Source organism: Pristiophorus japonicus, chromosome 16, assembly GCF_044704955.1.
Source record: "Pristiophorus japonicus isolate sPriJap1 chromosome 16, sPriJap1.hap1, whole genome shotgun sequence".
NCBI classification, from domain to species: Eukaryota; Metazoa; Chordata; class Chondrichthyes; family Pristiophoridae; genus Pristiophorus; species Pristiophorus japonicus.
Genome location: NC_091992.1, coordinates 37781849 through 37802370, shown reverse-complemented (window position 1 = coordinate 37802370; position 20522 = coordinate 37781849). Strand labels below are relative to the sequence as shown.

Here is a 20522-nt window from a genome sequence, read left to right as displayed (position 1 = left end):
GGGGGGGGGAGAGAAGGGAGGAAGGGGGGGGAAGAGAAGGGAGGGAGGGGGGGAAGAGAAGGGAGGGAGGGGGGAAGAGAAGGGAGGGGGGGGGAGAGAAGGGAGGGAGGGGGGGGGAGAGAAGGGAGGGAGAGAAGGGAGGGAGGGGGAGAGGAGGGAGGGGGGAGAAGGGAGGGGGGGGAGAAGGGTGGGAGTGGGGGGGGAGAAGGGTGGGAGTGGGGGGGGAGAAGGGTGGGAGGGGGGGGAGAAGGGTGGGAGGGGGGGGAGAAGGGTGGGAGGGGGGGGGAGAAGGGTGGGAGGGTGGGGGAGAAGGGTGGGAGGGGGGAGAGAAGAGTGGGAGGGGGGAGAGAAGAGTGGGAGGTGGGGAGAAGGGAGGGAGGGGGAGAAGTGAGGGGGGGGAGAAGGGAGGGAGGGGGCGGAGAAGGGAGGGAGGGGGCGGAGAAGGGAGGGAGGGGGGGGAGAAGGGAGGGAGGGGGGGGAGAAGGGAGGGAGGGGGGGGAGAAGGGAGGGAGGGGGGAGAAGGGAGGGAGGGGGGGAAGAAGGGAGGGATTGGGGAGCGAGGAGGGAGAAGGGAGGGAGGGGGCGGAGAAGGGAGGGAGGGGGGGAGAAGGGAGGGAGGGGGGGAGAAGGGAGGGAGGGGGGAGAAGGGAGGGAGGGGAGGAAGAAGGGAGGGATTGGGGAGCGAGGAGGGAGGGGGGGAGAAGGGAAGGAGTGGGGGTGAAGGGAGGGGGGAGAAGGGAGGGGGGGAGAAGGGAGGGGGGGTGGAGAAGGGAGGGGGGGTGGAGAAGGGAGGGAGGGGGGGAGAGAAGGGGGGAAAGAGAGAGAGAGAGAAGGGAGGGAGGGAGGGAGAGAGAGAAGGGAGGGAGAGAGGGAAGGAGAGAGAGAAGGGAGGGAGGGAGAGAAGGGAAAGGAAGGAGGGAGGGAGAGAAGGGAGGGGAGGAGGAGGGAGGGATGGGAGGGGAGGAGGAGGAGGGGGGAGGAGGAGAAGGGAGGGAGGGGGGGAGAGAGAAGGGAGGGAGGGGGGAGAGAGAAGGGAGGGAGGGGGGAGAGAGAAGGGAGGGAGGGGGGAGAGAGAAGGGAGGGAGGGGGTTGAGAGAAGGGAGGGAGGGGGGAGAGAGAAGGGAGGGAGGGGGGAGAGAGACGGGAGGGAGGGGGGAGAGAGAAGGGAGGGAGGGGGGAGAGAGAGAAGGGAGGGAGGGGGGAGAGAGAGAAGGGAGGGAGGGGGGAGGGAGAGAAGGGAGGGAGGGGGGAGAGAGAGAAGGGAGGGAGGGGGGAGAGAGAAGGGAGGGAGGGGGGAGAGAGAAGGGAGGGAGGGGGGAGAGAGAAGGGAGGGAGGGGGGAGAGAGAAGGGAGGGAGGGGGGAGAGAGAAGGGAGGGAGGGGGAGAGAGAAGGGAGGGAGGGGGGAGAGAGAAGGGAGGGAGGGGGGGGGAAGAGAGAAGGGAGGGAGGGGGGGAGAGAGAAGGGAGGGAGGGGGGGGAGAGAGAAGGGAGGGAGGGGAGGGAGAGAGAAGGGAGGGAGGGGGAGAGAGAAGAGAGGGAGGGGGGGGAGAGAGAAGAGAAGGAGAGAGGGGGGAGAGAGAAGGGAGGGGGCGAGAAGGGGAGGGAGGGGGGAGAGAGAAGGGAGGGGGGAGAGAGAAGGGAGGGGGGAGAGAGAAGGGAGGGGGGAGAGAGAAGGGAGGGGGAGGGAGAGAGAGAGAAGGAAGGGAGGGAGAGAGAAGGGAGGGAGGGAGAGAGGAGGGAGGGAGAGAGAAGGGAGGGAGGGGGAGAGCGAGAAGGGAGGGAGGGAGGTAGGAAGAAGAGGGAGGGAGAAGGGAGGGACGGAGGGAGGGAGGGAGGGAGAAGGGAGGGAAGGAGGGAGAAGGGGAGAGAAGGGAGGGAGGGGGGGAGAGAAGGGAGGGAGGGGGGGAGAGAAGGGAGGGAGGGGGGAGAGAAGGGAGGGAGGGGGGGAGAGGAGGGAGGGAGGGGGGAGAGGAGGGAGGGAGGGGGGGAGAGGAGGGAGGGAGGGGGGGAGAGGAGGGAGGGGGGAGAAGGGTGGGAGAGGGGGGGGAGAAGGGTGGGAGTGGGGGGGGGAGAAGGGTGGGAGGGGGGGAGAAGGGTGGGAGGGGGGAGAGAAGCGTGGGAGGGGGGAGAGAAGGGCGCGAGGGGGGAGAAGGGAGGGAGGGGGGAGAAGGGAGGGAGGGGGGGAGAAGGGAGGGAGGGGAGAAGTGAGGGAGGGGGCGGAGAAGGGAGGGAGGGGGGCGGAGAAGGGAAGGAGCGGAGAAGGGAGGGAGAAGGGAGGGAGGGGGGAGAAGGAGGGAGGGGGGGAAGAAGGGAGGGATTGGGGAGGGAGGGGGGGGAGAAGGGAGGGAGTGGGGAGAAGGGAGGGGGGGGAGAAGGGAGGGGGGGTGGAGAAGGGAGGGAGGGGTGGAGAAGGGAGGGGGGGTGGAGAAGGGAGGGGGGGTGGAGAAGGGAGGGGGGGTGGAGAAGGGAGGGGGGGGGAGAGAAGGGGGGAAGAGAGAGAGAGAGAAGGGAGGGAGGGAGGGAGAGAGAGAAGGGAGGGAGGGAGGGAAGGAGAGAGAGAAGGGAGGGAGGGAGAGAAGGGAAAGGAAGGAGGGAGGGAGAGAAGGGAGGGGAGGAGGAGGGAGGGATGGGAGGGGAGGAGGAGGAGGGGGGAGGAGGAGAAGGGAGGGTCAGGTCGTGGGGTTGGTGGGGGAGCGCGGGTTAGGTCGAGATCGGGTCGGGGGGATCAGGTCTGGTCCGGTGTCTGGTCCGGTCCAGGGGAGGGGTGTCGGGACCGGTTGCGGGGGGAAGCACGGGTCAGGTCTGGTCGGGAGGAAGCAGGAGCTGGGCGTGGGAGGCAGCCTTATCCATGCTGCCCCAGTGAGGCCATTCGGCCAGGGCTAGGGGCTGCGTGCTTTGGGTTCCTCCCACACAGTTTTAGGCGCCTGGAGCTACTGCACATGCGCGCCCACTTTCGCGCGTATGTGCAGAGGTCCCCGTACTGTTTTCAGCGCAGGGACCTGGCTCCGCCCCCCACAGCTCGTGCTGCGCCGTGCCCAGCTCCAGAGGAGTTGCAGGGAGCTGGAGAATAGGTCAGTATTTTTTAGGCGCACTTTGTGGCGCGAAAAACGGGCGTCCAGGTCGGGGCTGCGCCGTTCTAGGCGAGGCTCGCAACTTGGGCCCCATATGTGTAAGAGAGTTTACAATCTGGCTAATGAGGAAACCGACTCAAAACCTTAATAAATATATATTTCTTCAGATGCTGACTGGTCTGCTGTGTATTGCCAGAATGTTCTGGTTGTAATTCAGATTTTCACTATATATTTATTTTTATTTTTACAATTTCTCTGCCTCTTTTTGTTCATAAATCTCAAATCTCGCATATATATGTTGACAGATCCTATATCATTCAAGAGTCAAAAATAATTTGAAAGATTTTTGTTGTAATTAATGAAGTGAAAATGCATTTTCTTCCCCTTTCATCAAACGACCACATCTCATTTGCACTTAAAGGCAATAGTTCAGGTCTGAGCTGAACTGTCGCAAAACTGTAGGGTGAATAGGACAAAAGATACTTAAACTGAGTTTGAACCTTTCTCTATCAAAAATAACCAATGCTTTGGTGATACTTATGGACATATTTGGACAGATTTAACATGAAGATAGGTATTCATAACTAAAATTATGGTTGTCTGTGCAAGCTTTAATTAAAATCTTATCCTTGAGAAGGCATAGATATATGTATGTTTGCTTTACATTTTAGACATTTTTGGCTGTCAATTACAACTATTTTATTTCAGTATGAAAAAGTACTTAAAGGGAAGGTATTTGCATAAAATCATGAGAAAGAAGTTGGAGCAGAATGAGGAGAATGTTTAACAATTGTAAATATCATTTGAAAAGTTTGAATAGTCGACGTGTGAAGAATGTTTAGATCAAAGTTTGTATAAGAGAAAATAGTGTAACAGTTCAAGTAGATGCAAACGGTGAGTTGGAAAAAATGGAAAGAAGATTTAACTGATTATACTTAGGTGTTAGCTAGTTCGTGTATTTACCTCTTCAGACCCAGAAAACAGTTGCTTCTTTTTAACGATACAATTAGAAGAGATATTTTGTTGTTACTATACAATGTTCTCAGACAAAGGTGCATTAGCTTAGCTGTTGGCAAGACAAAGGAACACAACAATCACAGCAACCATAGCTTCCATTTTAAACATTCCACTGCCTAGACCAAGCTACAGATTCATCGAAGATAACATAAAATTTCAGATGAATTGAAACTGTACATAAAAAACATAATAGGAGCAGGAGTAGGCCATTTGGCCCCTTAAGCCTGCTCCGCCATTCAATAAGATCATGGCTGATCTGATCCTGGATGAATTTTGCCGTACCTTTCTTACAAGCCTCCATTATTTCTTGATTTATACTCTGTCCTATCATGTGGTTACTGTTTGGGGACCTGTAGACCACTCCCACCAGTGACTTATTTCCCGTATTATTTCTTATCTCAACCCAAACTGATTCTACATCTTAATCTTCTGAACCAATAACATTTCTCACTTCTGCACTGATCTCATCCTTTATTAACAGAGCTACCCCACCTCCTTTTCCTTTCTGCCTATCCTTACAAAATGGCAAATACCCCTGAATATTCAGTTCCCAGTCTTGGTCACCTTGCAACCACATTTCTGTAATGGCTATCAATTCATACCCATGTATTTCTATTTGTGCCTTCAACTCATCTATCTTGTTACAAATGCTTTGTGCGTTCAGATATAGAGCTTTTAATTTGTCTCATGTGCATACACTCTGGCTATCATTACCGCTATTGCTACTGCAGCCCTATCTAGTTTCTAGAAGCATTTAAAGTCTATAACAATGGGGCTTTTAAAATATTTTATGAAATCGGTTTTGAAATTTTCAATTGACCAAGCCTCAACAGCTTTTTAGGGGGCAGATTTCCACTCCCCTTTTGTGAACATCCTGACATCACCCATGAACTGCCCAGTTCTAATTCTAAGGTTATGACCTCTTGTTCTGGACTTCCCCACCAGACGAAATAGTTTTTATCTACCCCATCAAATATTTTAATCATCTGAAATTCCTCAATTATATCACCCCATATCCCCTCGAGGGAATACAAGCTGAATCTGTGCAACCTGGCCTCATAATTTAACCCTTTAAGCCCTGGTGTGATTCTGGTGAATCTGCGTTGTACTCTTTCCAAGGTAAGTATATCTTTCCTGAGTTTTGACACCCAAAACTAAATGCAGTACTCCAGGTAGGGTCTGATCAAGGCTCTATACAACTGAAGCAACACTTCCTCACTTTTACATTCCAACCAGTGTTTCCAGTAAATGCTCCAAGAAACCCGTGCAGCCAGCATTTCAATACAAAATCCGTGGATGCGGGGTATTGTGAATGCTCCCTCGCAGCCAATGCGCCAAGCAAAATTAGAGGGAACGTTGATTCCAACCCCCTTGAGGTAAAGGCCAACATTCCATTAGCTTTTTACGTTGGTTTTGTGATTTGTGTACATGGACACCTAAATCTTTTTGCTCCTCCACAGCTCCTAGTCTCTCATCATTAAGAGAATATTTTAATTTGTCTTTCTCAGTTCCAAAATGGATGACCTCACATTTCCCCATGTTGAACTCCATCAGTCATAATTTTGCCCACTTACTTAATCTGTCTATGGCTCTTTGTAACTTCCAGCTCCCATCCACTCCAACTTAGTGAGCAGTATAATTGTACATCCACTAGTTCATTATTAAATGTTATAAAAGGAATGGAGTTCCTTGAGAGTCTTATGTTATGTTTTGTGCTGGCACATTACATGGCATATCAACCTTATTGCTATAAGAGTGCACCTTGTGACTGATCATGAGCAATTTCATCGGAAACCCTCCAATACTTCATTAAAAAGGCAGCCTGATCACTTATCTATCATATCACGTGGATTGAATGTGAAAATATAAAAAGAAATTAAGAGCTCAGATGTTGGAAGATTATATACAACAATCATTTGCATTTATTTTACTAAGGTTTCAGAAAATCCAAGTTCTCCCAAGTATGGGAAAGGATGAATGCAAGATGGGAGAATTATTACACATATCTATCCCTTAAAAAAATCTGTATTGTCTAATTTAATTAAGAATAACATTTGCAGCATGAATATTCATTATGGTAAATATAATCAAATTTACAAATATTTATTTATTTATAATTCAATTTGCAGAGGTTTTATGTTCTGAGTTACTCTGCTCAGCATTGATCTCTAAATTCTTCAGATGGTCATTCAGGGATCCCACATCTGAATCGGAGTCTGTAAGGGGATCAAGTATTCTGCTTCCACTACAGCGTTTCCCTGTTACAGGATCAATGATATTTCCAACTTTGAATATAATTTCTGCCAGTTCATGTTTAACATGCTTGGTCCTTCGCTCAGACAAAGCCTTCAGAAGCACGATATCACCCACAGTGCACTGTTCTTTTGGATCATGAGCAAAATAGGTCTTCCTCTTATTATAAAACTGTGGAAGAATGAACATTATTTTAAAACACCTTTTTAAAAAGTATATATAGAAAGCATTTACCACTTTAAAAAAAAGTTTGTTTTTATTATTAAAACCTCCAATAGCATTCCTGTCTAAGAGTAGTCAACCCTGGTCTTTAGAACTGTAGATTTATCTGCTGGCAGGTGTATGTATTAGCCAAGATGCTGGAAACATTTTTTTTTTTAAAAACTTAATTCTCAGGATGTGGGTGTCGGTAGCAAGGCCAGCATTTATTGCCCATTCCTAGTTTCCCCAATATAACTGAGTGGCTCGCTAGGCCACTTCAGAGGAGAGCTGAGTCTACCATGTTGGTGTGGGACAAGAGTTACATAAAGGACAGAAAGTTTTCTTCCCGAAAAGGCCATTAGTGAACCAGTTGGGTTTTTACGATAATCCGATAGCTTCACGTTACTTTATTACTGATACCAGCTATTATCTTATTGCACCATATGTAAAATTGTGGGTGTGAAACTCAACCTTTCCATTAAATTACAGCATATTAGTAAAAACATGCTACAACACTAAGCTGAGCATTACTTAAAACATACTTGTAGACACTAGCTCTAAACAGAAATACATAAAATTGAGCTGGGAATATGCAAAGCAATTTCTATATTTTATGAATATTCCTACAATTAAAATTATTTGTACAGTTCAAGACAGTAATGAATGGTCTCAAATGAGGAAAAAGTAAATAATTAGTGAAGTGAAGAGTTACTTCTTTGTGTCAATCTTCAACTCACTAAAATTATGAAATATAAATCTTGGAAGTACTGCCTGGAATATTTAATATTGCTCACAATATTTTAACCAAACAGTAAAGGTGATAAAGTTCTAATAAAGCTTTATATGCAGAGATTTTGGAAATTATAGTTAATTGGGAAAAATAATCCCCAAACCAAACACAGTCTGCTTATTAAAACTGAGTTTATTAATTTGGACAAATCATTTTTTTTTTAAACGGACTAGGTTTCAGAATGAATAAATGATAATTTACTCTATGCACTTCAAAATAATCCACTTTACCTTTAACAGATATGGATTCAGGACAAGTCTCGTTATTCTGACTTTAGCAGTCTTCTGCATTTTTGTCCCGATCACTTTTCCTATAATCCACTTGGCATGGACAGAGGCAGTTCTTGCTGACATTTTTGAATATTACCTGCATTAAAGTGAATGAAATTTTGTAATATTTCGCAAAATAACTTTAAAATATTTGCTCAAAGAGAACTTCCATTTATGTAGTACATTTCACATCCTCAGGGTGTCCCAAAGCATTTCAGAGCCAGCAAAATTACTTTATTGAAGTGTAGTCACTTGTTATGTAGGCAAACGCGATAACCAACTTGCACACAGCAAGTTCCCACAAATCGCAATGAGATAAATGACCAAATGATTATCTCTTCATAAATAATATACCATGGGATATATTACATGCACCTACACAGGGAGACTCAGTTTAACATCTCATATGAGCACCTCCGGTAATGCAGCATTTCCTCAGTACTGCACTGGAGGTTTAGCTTATGTTATGTGCTCAAATACTGGAATGCAACTTGAACCTATTACCTTCTGACTTAAGAGTTGAGAATGAGCCAAGCTTAGTACTCAAGACGTTTATGAGCAATATACAATATAAAAAGCTTATTTCCTGTCGATGCTGAAAAGATTTGGATCAATTCTCATGAAATACATAATTTCAAAGGTTTTATCAGTAGAGTTTTATATTAATAACTAGGTAATTCATTCCAAAATCCACTTGGGCCCAGCCTGTGACCATGAGGCAAGCTGGAGTAACATGCTGGTTATTGATCTCTCACTGACTTAATGCACCCTTGGAAACAAAACACAATTGTAGCACATTCGACTCACCCGCATACAAAATTACAACCATGGCAAAATAACGAGTGCTATTCCACGTTCACTATTTGAAAGTTATTTTTTTGAAATTGCCAGTATCAGATTTAAAATTAGATTATGGACTAGGAGTTAATACCAAGCGTAGCCTTCAATCGAAACGGGGTTCGAGAGTGGCTGATAATTGGGCCAGAGTGCACACGCATAGAAACATAGAAAATAGGTGCTGGAGTAGGTCATTCGGCCCTTCTAGCCTACACCACCATTCAATATGATCATGGCTGATCATGCAACTTCAGTACCCCATTCCTGCTTTCACTCCATACCCCTTGATCCCTTTAGCCATAAGGGCCACATCTAACAAACTGGCCTCAACAACTTTCTGTGGTAGAGAGTTCTACAGGTTCACAATTCTCTGAGTGAAGAAATTTCTCCTCATCTCAGTCCTAAATGGCTTACCCCTTATCCTTAGACTGTGACCCCTGGTTCTGGACTTCCCCAACATCGGGAACATTCTTCCTGCATCTAACCTGTCCAATCCCATCAGAATTTTATATGTTTCAATGAGATCCCCTTTTATTCTTCTAAATTCCAGTGAATGTAAGCCTAGTCGATCCAGTCATTCTTCATATGTCAATCCTGCCATCCCGGGAATCAGTCTGGTGAACCTTTGCTGCACTCCCTCAATAGCCAGAACGTCCTTCCTCAGATTAGGAGATCAAAACTGTACACCATATTCCAGGTGGGGCCTCACCAAGGCCCTGTACAACTGCAGTAAGACCCCCCCTGCTCCTATACTCAAATCCTCTCGCTATGAAGGCCAACATGCCATTAGCTTTCTTCACCGCCTGCTGTACCTGTATGCCAACTTTCACTGACTGATGGACCATGACACCCAGGTCTCGTTGCACCTCCCCTTTTCCTAATCTGTCACCATTCAGATAATATTCTGCCTTCCTGTTTTTGCCACCAAAGTGGATAACCTCACATTTATCCACATTATACTGCATCTGCCATGCATTTGCCCACTCACCGAACCTGTCCAAGTCACCCTACAGCCTCTTAGCATCCTCCTCACAGCTCACACTGCCACCCAGCTTGATGTCATATGCAAACTTGGAGATATTACATTCAATTCCTTCGTCTAAATCATTAATGTATATTGTAAATAGCTGGGGTCCCAGCACTGAACCTTGCGGTACCCCACTAGTCACTGCCTGCCATTCTCAAAAGGTCCCGTTTATTCCTACTCTTTGCTTCCTGTCTGCCAGCCAGTTCTCTATCCACGTCAATACATTACCCCCAATACCATGTGCTTTAATTTTGCACACCAATCTCTTGTGTGGGACCTTATCAAAAGCCTTTTGAAAGTCCAAATACACCACATCCACTGGTTCTCCCTTGTCCACTCTACTAGTTACATCCTCAAAAAATTCCAGAAGATTTGTCAAGCATGATTTCCCTTTCATAGATCCATGCTGACTTGGACCGATCCTGTCACTGCCTTCCAAATGCGCTGCTATTACATGTTTAATAACCGATTCCAACATTTTCCCCACTACCAATGTCAGGCTAACCCGTCTATAATTCCCTGTTTTTTCTCTCCCTCCATTTTTAAAAAGTGGGGTTACATTAGCTACCCTCCAGTCCATAGGAACTGATCCAGAGTCTATAGAATGTTGGAAAATGACCACCAATGCATCCACTCTTCCCCAAGGGGCCTCGCACAACAAGATTGCTAATTAATCCTCTCTCATTACACAATACCCAGTCTAGGATGGCCAGCTCTCCAGTTGGTTCCTCGACATATTGGTCCAGAAAACCAATACACTCCAGGAAATCCTCCTCCGCCGTATTGCTACCAGTTTGGTTAGCCCAATCTATATGTAGATTAAAGTCACCCATGATAACTGTTGTACCTTTATTGCACGCATTCCTAATTTCCTGTTTGATGCCATCCCCAACCTCACTACTATTTGGTGGTCTGTATACAACTCTCACTAGCGTTTTCTGCCCTTTGGTGTTCTGCAGCTCTACCCATACAGATTCCACATCATCCAAGCTAATGTCTTTCCTTACTATCGCGTCAATCTCTTTAACCAGCAACACTACCCCACCTCCTTTTCCTTTCTGTCTATCCTTCCTGAATATTGAATACTCCTGGATGTTGAGTTCCCAGCCTTGGTCACCCTGGAGCCATGTCTCCGTAATCCCAATTACATCATATCCGTTAACCGCTATCTGCGCAGTTAATTCATCCACCTTATTACCAATGCTCCTCGCATTGAGACACAGAGCCTTCAGGCTTGTTTTTTTAGCACTCTTTGTTCTTTTAGAATTATGTTGTAATATGGCCCTTTTTGATTTTTGTCTTTGATTTCTCTGCCCTCCACTTTTCCTTATCTCCTTTCTACCTTTTGCTTCTGCCCCCATTTTACTTCCCTCTGTTTCCCTGCATAGATTCCCCACCCCCCCTCCTTGCCATATTAGTTTAAACCCTCCCCAACAGCACTAGCAAACATTCCCCCTAGGACATCAGTTCTGGTCCTGCCCAGGTACAGACTGTCCAGTTTGTACTGGTCCCACCTCCCCCAGAACCGGTTCCAATGTCCCAGGAATTTGAATTCCTCCCTCTTGCACCATTCCTCAAGCCACGCATTCATCTTAACTATCCTGCTATTTCTACTCTGGCTCGCACGTGGCAGTGGTAGCAATCCTGAGATTACTACCTTTGATAATTTAATCCCTATTTTAAAGTCATATTATTCTGTTCTTATTTGTATGATACTTTTGATTTAATAGTATTATAGTTAACTAGCAAACCTTAAGACAATTTGGGAAGTGGAAAAGTAGAGTTGGTTGGAATGTAAGAGTTTCTCTGCAACTAGCTGAGATGCAAGACTGAAGTGCGACAGTGCAACCAGTGGCAGGAGAGTGCAATTACTGTGTAACAAAGTTTACATAGTTAATTACCATTATAAATGCAGACAAAGGAATTGACAGGAACTGCATGCAATGTAAGCTTTTTCAAACATTAATAGATACAGATTTATTGAAGGGAGGAACTACAAAGGAGGCTACCAAATTATTTTCAGAACTAAGGCAACAGCTGTGAGGAGAAGTCAGTTACTGATACTTTTCTTCTCTTGAAAGGCTGAGGGGTGATTTGATAGAAGTATTTGAGATATTGGAGCATATGCTGAGCTATTCTGCTAATGTCACATCGATTGTGTAAGGCCAACACAGCTCGACACATGTGTACCTAGCTCCCCTGCATAACTGGTGCATGTGTTACAGACACCAGTAAATATTGCCTATTGAACTGGCTAAAAATGTTTTAAATTTCATTTTGCACTTGTTGGGAGTTTTGCTGCAGTCTCTGTGTAGCTGAGGGAATGAGAGACAATCTCATATCACTTGCTAATGTGATATGCTGGGAAATTATTCCTCCACTCCTGAGCTACTGCAGGTATCAGACTTGGCTCAATGGTAGCAGTATCACCAGAGTCAGAAAGTTGTAGGTTCAAGCCTCACTCTAGAGCATATAATCTAGACACTTCAGTGCTGTGGGGTTAGATGGGACATTAAACCAAGGCCCCGTTGTCCTCTCAGGTGGATTTAAAAGATCCCAAGGCATTTTTTGAAGAGCTGGAGAATTCTCCCAAAGTAGTTGGCTAATATTTAGCCCTCCAACATCACCTGCATTTATCTCATTGCTGTTTGCGGGACCTTGCTGTGTGCTAATTTACTGCCAATTTCCCTCCATCACAACTGTGTACTGCACTTCTATAGTACAGACGCATCAACATTAGCGTCCTCGTCCAAGCCAACATCCCCAGCGTTGAAGCACTAACCACTGATCAGCTCTGCTGGGCAGGCCACATAGTTCGCATGCCAGACACGAGACTCCCAAAGCAAGCGCTCTACTCGGAACTCGTCCACAGCAAACGAGGCAAAGGTGGGCAGCGGAAACGTTACAAGGAGACCCTCAAAGCCATCCTGATGAAGTGCGACATCCCCACCTGGGAGTCCCTGACCAAAGACTGCCCTAAGTGGAGGAAGTGCACCCAGGAGGGCGCTGAGCTCCTTGAATCTCGTCGCCGAAAGCATGCAGAAATCAAGCGCAGGCAGCGGAAGGAGAAAGCGGCAAACTAGACTCCCCACCCCTTCCCTCAACGACTATCTGTCCCACCTGTGACAGAGACTGTGGTTCTCGTATTGGACTGACAGCCACCTAAGAACTCATGCGAAGAGTGGAAGCAAGTCTTCCTCGAATCCGAGAGACTGCCTATGATGATGAAGATGAGTACTTCATCGGCTTTCTGGGGCGGCTTGAGGTCATGAAAGTCGCTAATATAGATGCATTGTCTCATCAATAACTTTAAATTAAAGCCTACAAGCTTGATCAATACCAGTAAAGGTGGTTAAATCTTCTCCATACAATAAAAATTCTCATACACAGTACTTCGGAAGATTTTAAGGATAGGATGTGACCTACATTGTTTCATTCGAACATGAAAGCAAAGCCTGATCATACGAGACACGACAGTAAATATGTTAAGGGGGTCTAGAAACAGAATATGAGAAATAAGTAAGATCATCTGGTACTTATTTGCTCCTCCGGCGTAGTTTGATGCATCCCAGTCACGTCAAAACCCCGCGTTTCACGTCCCATAAACACACCTGATTAAACCCACTCTTGCAGCGGCCGCAGGGACTGCTGAGGCGACGGACGCATTTCCGCTGCGGCACCCACGCACGCGCAGTACCTCCTCCTTCCCCCTGCCGATTGTTGTTACTGCACATGCGCAGATCCGGGGTTAGAGGAAGTTCACACAGCCGAATATCAAGAGTTCGGACTTGGAGATCCGAGCCTCATGTGGTAAACTAGGATCGCAGTCAGCTTTATGATCTGACCTCCCACCCCTCCCACACAGATCTGCCCTTAATGCCCCCCCATTCCCTTGATTTGACCTTGCAATGGTGATGGGGAGTTCATTACCCGTTACCTCGCATTCAGCGACCAAGAGCCTGCGCACCACACCTTCCAGCCTCCCAACAAAGGACAATACTGCAAAACTACCGTCCCTAGTGGGCGCCGATTACATTACACGCAGTACCTTTAATAACGTACACAGTATTTTTGTAGCCATACATTTTCGGGGGGAAATCCTTCTGTTCTTCTCAATGCACACATATTTCACTTTACAGCATCCGCAGTATTTTGCTTTTGTATTAGTGTTTAATTCACTGCCGCTTCTCTTCTAGGAATGCCCACCTTGAAGAAGTTCTGCTCTTTCCTCAGACGGGATTTCTGAGGAAGGGTCACAGACCTGAAAGGCTAACTCTGTTTCCCTCCACAGATGCCGCTTGACCTGCTGAGATTTCCAACATTTTCTGTTTTTATATTACATATTTCCAGTACTGTGCCATTCAAAAAAAGTGATTGTACAAAAAAATTTAAACCCATATGTTATAGAATCTTAATCTTCTACGAAGTATCCTCACATCACTAGAGGTAATTTTTTCTATAAAAGCAAAATAGTGTGGATGCTGGAAATTTGAAATAAAAACAAAATGCTAGAAATACTCAGCAGGTCAGGCAGCCATCTATGGAGAGAAACAAGAGTTCACATTTCAATTTGATGAACCGGTCACATTTTCCGTTGGCCAAGGAAGAAAGACTTGCATTTATATAGCGCCTTTCACGATCTCAGGATGTCCCAAAGTGTGTTTACAGCCAATGAAGTACTTTTTGAAGTGCAGTCACTCTTGTAATTTAGGAAACGCGACAGACAATTTGCACACAGCAAGATCCCACAAACAGCAATGGCTCCCATTTTTTTGGATGGTAGCTGATGATGCTATTCCACAGCCATCATTTGCTGCTTTACTTGTACCATTACCATCTCCTTTTGCCTCGCATCATCATCCCTTTTATTTTAATCTCTCCTGCCTTCCACCCTATCACAGACCTTCCTTTTTCTTCTTTCCTCCCCTCCCCTTCCCCTGTTTCTGCACTTGCTTAAAAGCTGTTGTACCTCAAACTTTTTTCAGTTCTGACAAAAGATCATCGACCTGAAACGTTATCTTTGTTTCTCTCTGATGCTGCCCGACCTGCTGACTATTTCCAACATTTTCTGTTTTTATTTCAGATTTCCAGCATCTGCAGTATTTTGCTTTTGTATTAAGGTTAAGGGGAGATCTGATGGAGGTGTTGTAAATCATGAACGGTTTGGATCAAGTAAGTAAAGAGAAACTGTTTTCAGTGGCAGAGGGTCAGTAACCAGAGGGCACAGATTTAAAGTGATTTCTTCTGTACTGCATCATTCTATGCAGTGGAGTTGAGGTAGAAGATCAGCCATGATCTTATTGAATGGCGGAGCAGGCTCGAGGGGCCAAATGGCCTACTCCTGCTCCTAATTCTTATGTTCTTATGATTCTATATAGCACCTTTAACAGAGTAAAACGTGCCAACACACTTACGAGGAGTGTCAATAATAATCGTAAACAGGCCTTTTAGATGTTTTAACCTACGGTCAGCTCATTTTATATCTTCAGACTCTTCCCTTAGTGGGAAATAGTTGAAGAATTCGCAAGCTGAAAGACTGCAATGCGCGAATATTCCTTCCATTGCTGTAACCATCTTTATATCAGACATTAGCATTGTTAGTCATATAGCAGGAGCATTTTATGGATTTCCACAACCCATATGATGATGATGTTTCACCCACCAGATGCAAGTATTCCACTGGATGTAAACCCAGAATTCAGAGGCGGAGCTCCTGTCTCCATTCGCCCGGACCGTCTGGAATAGGTTTCGAACTCTGCACCTTCTGACTCCAAGGCAGGAATGCTACTATTAAGCCAAGGGTTCACTCCACCTACTGTTGATACAAGCACAGAAATGAAATCCATTATGACTGATAGTTAAGGTCTCATTTTTTGGGCTGTCTCTCCTCACATGATTGCTGATTTAAAGTCAAACATGTGCCCCTTTTTTAAAGACGCACAATAAATAAAGACTGTAAATTAACATAGATTTTAAAGGAACCTTTGGAAATCAAATTAAAATTTTATCCCCGGGGGTCACATGATTGCTGGATCCTATCCTATCTTCCCCCTGCCTTCCCAAAAGTGCCAGATCCCAGCCAAACCAATGTTCCTATACCCACTCCCCAATACTATTCCCTTAGTTGCTGATCGTGGGATGTTGACATATTACCTAGACCATATTCCTAGTGCTCCCTGTTCCCAGGACACTTTTTGCAGTGATCTCAGATCCTAGGACTTGTCCTAATATTGGCAGAACCTCTCTCTGCAGTGTTCTCAGAACATTGGAAGGAACCCTGTTCCAATGCTGCCAAGCCCAAATACCTAGGTAAAGAAATACATATAAAAATGAAGCCACTCTTTTATGAATATAAGAATAACGCAGGACACTGATTTACAATTTTCACAGAAAGATGGAATTTAATTCCCAAACACCCATAAAAATTCCAGAATACCAGTTAACAATACCGGAATTGGACAGATTCATTTACCTTAAATTCATGACTTTAATAATACATTGTGCATTACGTGTCATAGTATTCCAACTATGAAAGAGAATATCCTTCAACAACCTTATTTTTCACACAGCTAGAGTGAGCTAGCACCAGGTAACATCCTGGGGTGGGATCATGTGACAGGTAAATTCTCCTTTATGAAGAGGATTGTGATGTAATGACACTATGATATCAGAATGACCCCCCCCCCCCCCCACCAAACCATGTGCCCTATTCCTTCTTTAACACTCTATACAGAGCAAGCCCATGTTTGACACTTTAGTTCATTTTTTTGACATTCTCTGGCAAAGCATTCTACATGCTGTCACCTATCAGATTTAATTGCTATAAAAATATCTTGCCTCAGAATGTTATTGTTTGTGTCAGTTTATTTAAAAAGAAAGACTTGTATTTATATAGAAGCATAGAAATTTACAGCACAGAAGGAGGTGATTTTGACCAATCATGTCCGTGCCGGCCAACAAAGAGCCTAATCCCACTTTCCAGCTCTTGGTCTATAGCCCTGCAGGTTACGGCACTTCAGTACTTTTTAAATGTGGTGAGGGTTTCTGCCTCTAGCACCCTTTCAGGCAGTGAGTTCCAGATCCCCACCACCCTCTGAGTGAAGAACTTTCCCCTTAAATTTCCTCTAAACATCCTACCAATTACTTTAAATCTATGCCCCCTGGTTGTTGACTGCTCTGGAAGGGAAATAGGTCCTTCCTATCCACGCCATCTAGGCCCCTCATAATTTTATACACCTCAATAAGGTCTCTCCTCAGCCTCCTCTGTTCCAAAAAAAAACAAACCCAGCTTATCCAATGTTTCCTCATAGCTAAAATTCTCCAGTCTAGGCAACATCCTCGTAAATCTCCTCTGTACTCTCTCTAGTGCAATCACATCTTTCCTGTAAGGTGGTGACCTAACTGTGGCCTAACTAGTGTTTAATACAGTTCAAGCAAAACCTCCCTGCTCTTGTATTCTATGCCTCGGCTAATAAAGGCAAGTATTCTGTATGCCTTCTTAACCACCTTATCTACCTGGCCTGCTACCTTCAGGGATCTGTGAACATGCATTCCGTAGAAACATAGAAACATAGAAAATAGGTGCAGGAGTAGGCCATTCGGCTCTTCAAACCTGCACCACCATTCAATATGATCATGGCTGATCATGCAACTTCAGTAACCCATTCCTGCTTTCTCGCCATACCCCTTGATCCCTTTAGCTGTAAGGACCACATCCACCTCCTTTTTGAATATATTTAGTGAATTGGCCTCAACAACTTTCTGTGGTAGAGAATTCCACGTGTTCACAATTCTCTGAGTGAAGAAATTTCTCCTCATCTCGGTCCTAAATGGCTTACCCCTTATCCTTAGACTGTGACCCCTGGTTCTGGACTTCCCCAACATCAGGAACATTCTTCCTGCATCTAACCTGTCGAATCCCGTCAGAATTTTATATGTTTCTATGAAATCCCCTCTCATTCTTCTAAATTCCAATGAAAATAAGCCTAGTCGATCCAGTCTTTCTTCATATGTCAGTCCTGCCATCCCGGAATTCAGTCTGGTGAACCTTCACTGCACTCCCTCAATAGCAAGAATGTCCTTCCTCAGATTAGGAGACCACAACTGTACACAATATTCAAGGTGTGGCCTCACCAAGGCCCTGTACAACTTCAGTAACACCTCCCTGCTCTTATACTCAAATCCTCTCGCTATGAAGGCCAACACGCCATTTGCCTTCTTCACGCCTGCTGTACCTGCATGCCAACTTTCAATGACTGATGTACCATGACACCCAGGTCTCGTTGCACCTCCCTTTTTCCTAATCTGTCACCATTCAGATAATATTCTGCCTTCCTGTTTTTGCCACCAAAGTGGATAACCTCACATTTATCTACATTATACTGTGTCTGCCATGCATTTGCCCACTCACCTAACCTGTCCAAGTCACCCTGCAGCCTCTTCACATTCTCCTCACAGCTCACACTGCCACCCAGCTTAGTGTCATCTGCAAACTTGGAGATATTACATTCAATTCCTTCGTCCAAATCATTCATGTAAATTGTAAATAGCTGGGGTCCCAGCACTGAAACTTGCGGTACCCCACTAGTCACTGCCTGCCATTCTCAAAAGGACCCGTTTATTCCAACTCTTTGCTTCCTGTCTGCAACCGATTCTCTAGCGACGTCAATACATTACCCCCAATACCATGAGCTTTAATTTTGCACACTAATCTCTTGTGTAGGACCTTGTCAAAAGCCTTTTCCAAGTCCAAATCTACCACATCCACTGGTTCTCCCCTGTCCACTCTACTCGTTACATTCTCAAAAAATTCTAGAAACTTTGTCAAGCATGATTTCCCTTTCATAAATCCATGCTGACTTGGACCGATCCTGTCACTGCTTTTCAAATGCGCTGCTATTACATCTTTAATAATTGATCCCAATACTTTTCCCACTACCGATGTCAGGCTAACCGGTCTATAATTCCCTGTTTTCTCTCTCCCTCCTTTTTTAAAAAGTGGTGTTACATTAGCTACCTTCCAATCCATAAGAACTGATCCAAAGTCGATAGAATGTTAGAAAATGACCACCAATGCATCCACTATTTCTAGGGCCACTTCCTTAAGTACTCTGGGATGCAGACTATCAGGTCTGGGGATTTATCGGCCTTCAATCCCATCAATTTCACTAACACAATTTCCTGACTAATAAGGATTTCCTTCAGTTCCTAGACCCTCAGTCCCCTAGTATTTCCGGAAGGTTATTTGTATCTTCCTTCGTGAAGACAGAACCAAAGTATTTGTTCAATTGGTCTGCCATTTCTTTGTTCCCCATTTTAAATTCACCTGATTCTGACTGCAAGGGACCTACATTAGTCTTCACTAATCGTTTTCTCTTCACATATCTATAGAAGCTTTTGCAGTCAGTTTTTATGTTCCTTGAAAGCTTACTCTCATACTCTATTTTCCCCCTCCTAATTAAATCCTTTGTCCTCTGCTGAATTCTAAATTTCTCCCAGTCCTCAGGTTTGCTGCTTTTTCTGGCCAATTTATATGCCTCTTGGATTTAACACTATCCCTAATTTCCCTTGTTAGCCACCTTCTCCGTTTTATTTTTACGCCAGATAGGGATGTCCAATTGTTGAAGTTCATCCATATGATCTTTAAATGTCTGCCATTGCCTATCCACCATCAACCCTTTAAGTATCATTCGCCAGTCTATCCCAGCCAGTCTCATACCATCGAAGTTACCTTTCTTTAAGTTCAGGACCCTAGTCTCTGAACTAACTGTGTCACTCTTCATCTTAATGAAGAATTCTACCATATTATGGTCATTCTTCCCCAAGGGGCCTTGCACAACAAGATTGCTCATTAATCCTCTCTCATTACACAACACCCAGTCTAGGATGGCCTGCTCTCTAGTTGGTTCCTCGACATATTGGTCTAGAAAACCATCCCTTATAAACTCCAGGAAATTCTCCTCCACAGTAATGCTACCAGTTTGGTTAGCCCAATCTATATGTAGATTAAAGTCACTCATGATAACTGCTGTACCTTTATTGCACGCATCCCTAATTTCCTGTTTGATGCCATCCCCAACCTCACTACCACTCTTTGCTGGTCTGTACACAACTCCCACTAATGTTTTCTGCCCTTTGGTATTCCGTAGCTCTACCCTTACAGATTCCACATCATCCAAGCTAATGACCTTCCTTACTATTGCTTTAATCTCCTCTTTAACCAGCAACACCACACCACCTCCTTTTCCTTTCTGTCTATCTTTCCTGAATATTGAATACCCCTGGATGTTGAGTTTCCAGCCTTGGTCACCCTGGAGCCATGTCTCTGTAACCCTTTGTTCCTCTACACTTCTCTGTGTCCTACCATTTAATGTGTATGCCCTTAGCTTGTTAGCCCTCTCCAAATGCATTACCTCACACTTCTCCGGATTGAATTCCTTTTGCCTGTGTTCTGTGTACCTAACCAATTTATTGATATCTTCATGCATTCTACAGCTTTCTTCTTCATTATCAAACACATGGCCGATTTTAGTATCATCTGCAAACTTCTCAATCATTGATATTGATACATACCACAAAAAGCAAGAGACCTAGTACTGAGCCCTGCGCAACCTCACTGGAAACAGCCTTACAGTCACAAAAGCAACCATCAACCCTTACCCTTTGCTTCCTGCCTCTGAGCCAATTATAATAATATTAATAATTATATAGCGCCTTTCATGATCACCAGACATCTCAAAGCACTTTACAGCCAATAAAGTACTTTTGGAGTGCAGTCACTGTTGTAATGTGGGAAACACGGCAGCCAACTTGCGCACAGCAAACTCCCACAAACAGCAATGTGATAATGACCAGATAATCTGTTTTTGTTATGTTGCTTGAGGGATAGATATTGGCCAGGATAACTCTCCTGTTCTTCTTCAAAATTGTGCCATGGGATCTTTTACATTTACCTGAGAAGACAGACTCTGTAGTAACAGAACTTATCAGTTCCTAAAGTTCACACAGTATTTTCGGCACAGAAACAGGCCACTCAATCCAATAGGTCCTTACTGGTG

At 45.1% G+C, this 20522-nt stretch overlaps 1 protein-coding gene and 1 long non-coding RNA gene across 5 annotated transcripts; one reads left to right on the top strand and one right to left on the bottom strand.

The window, feature by feature from the left end:
• Window positions 1-5987: 5987 nt before the first annotated feature.
• mrps17 (mitochondrial ribosomal protein S17) lies at window positions 5988-13443 on the bottom strand. Of its 4 annotated transcripts, none has more exons than XM_070857221.1 (3): window positions 13403-13443; window positions 7563-7698; window positions 5988-6512 (listed from the first exon to the last, which is right to left on the bottom strand). In XM_070857221.1, exons 2-3 carry the CDS (start codon window positions 7683-7685, stop codon window positions 6207-6209), a joined length of 429 nt encoding a protein of 142 aa, XP_070713322.1. In that variant the 5' UTR covers window positions 7686-7698; window positions 13403-13443; the 3' UTR covers window positions 5988-6206. The 4 variants fall into 4 exon arrangements, with proteins under 4 accessions (XP_070713322.1, XP_070713319.1, XP_070713321.1 ...); XM_070857218.1 differs by lacking the exon at window positions 13403-13443 and adding an exon at window positions 13077-13253; XM_070857220.1 differs by lacking the exon at window positions 13403-13443 and adding an exon at window positions 13002-13087.
• LOC139226447 (uncharacterized) lies at window positions 13203-16296 on the top strand. The gene is made up of 3 exons (XR_011587261.1): window positions 13203-13275; window positions 14549-14637; window positions 15131-16296. It is a non-coding gene; the product is annotated as an uncharacterized lncRNA (long non-coding RNA).
• The last annotated feature ends 4226 nt before the right edge of the window (window positions 16297-20522 follow it).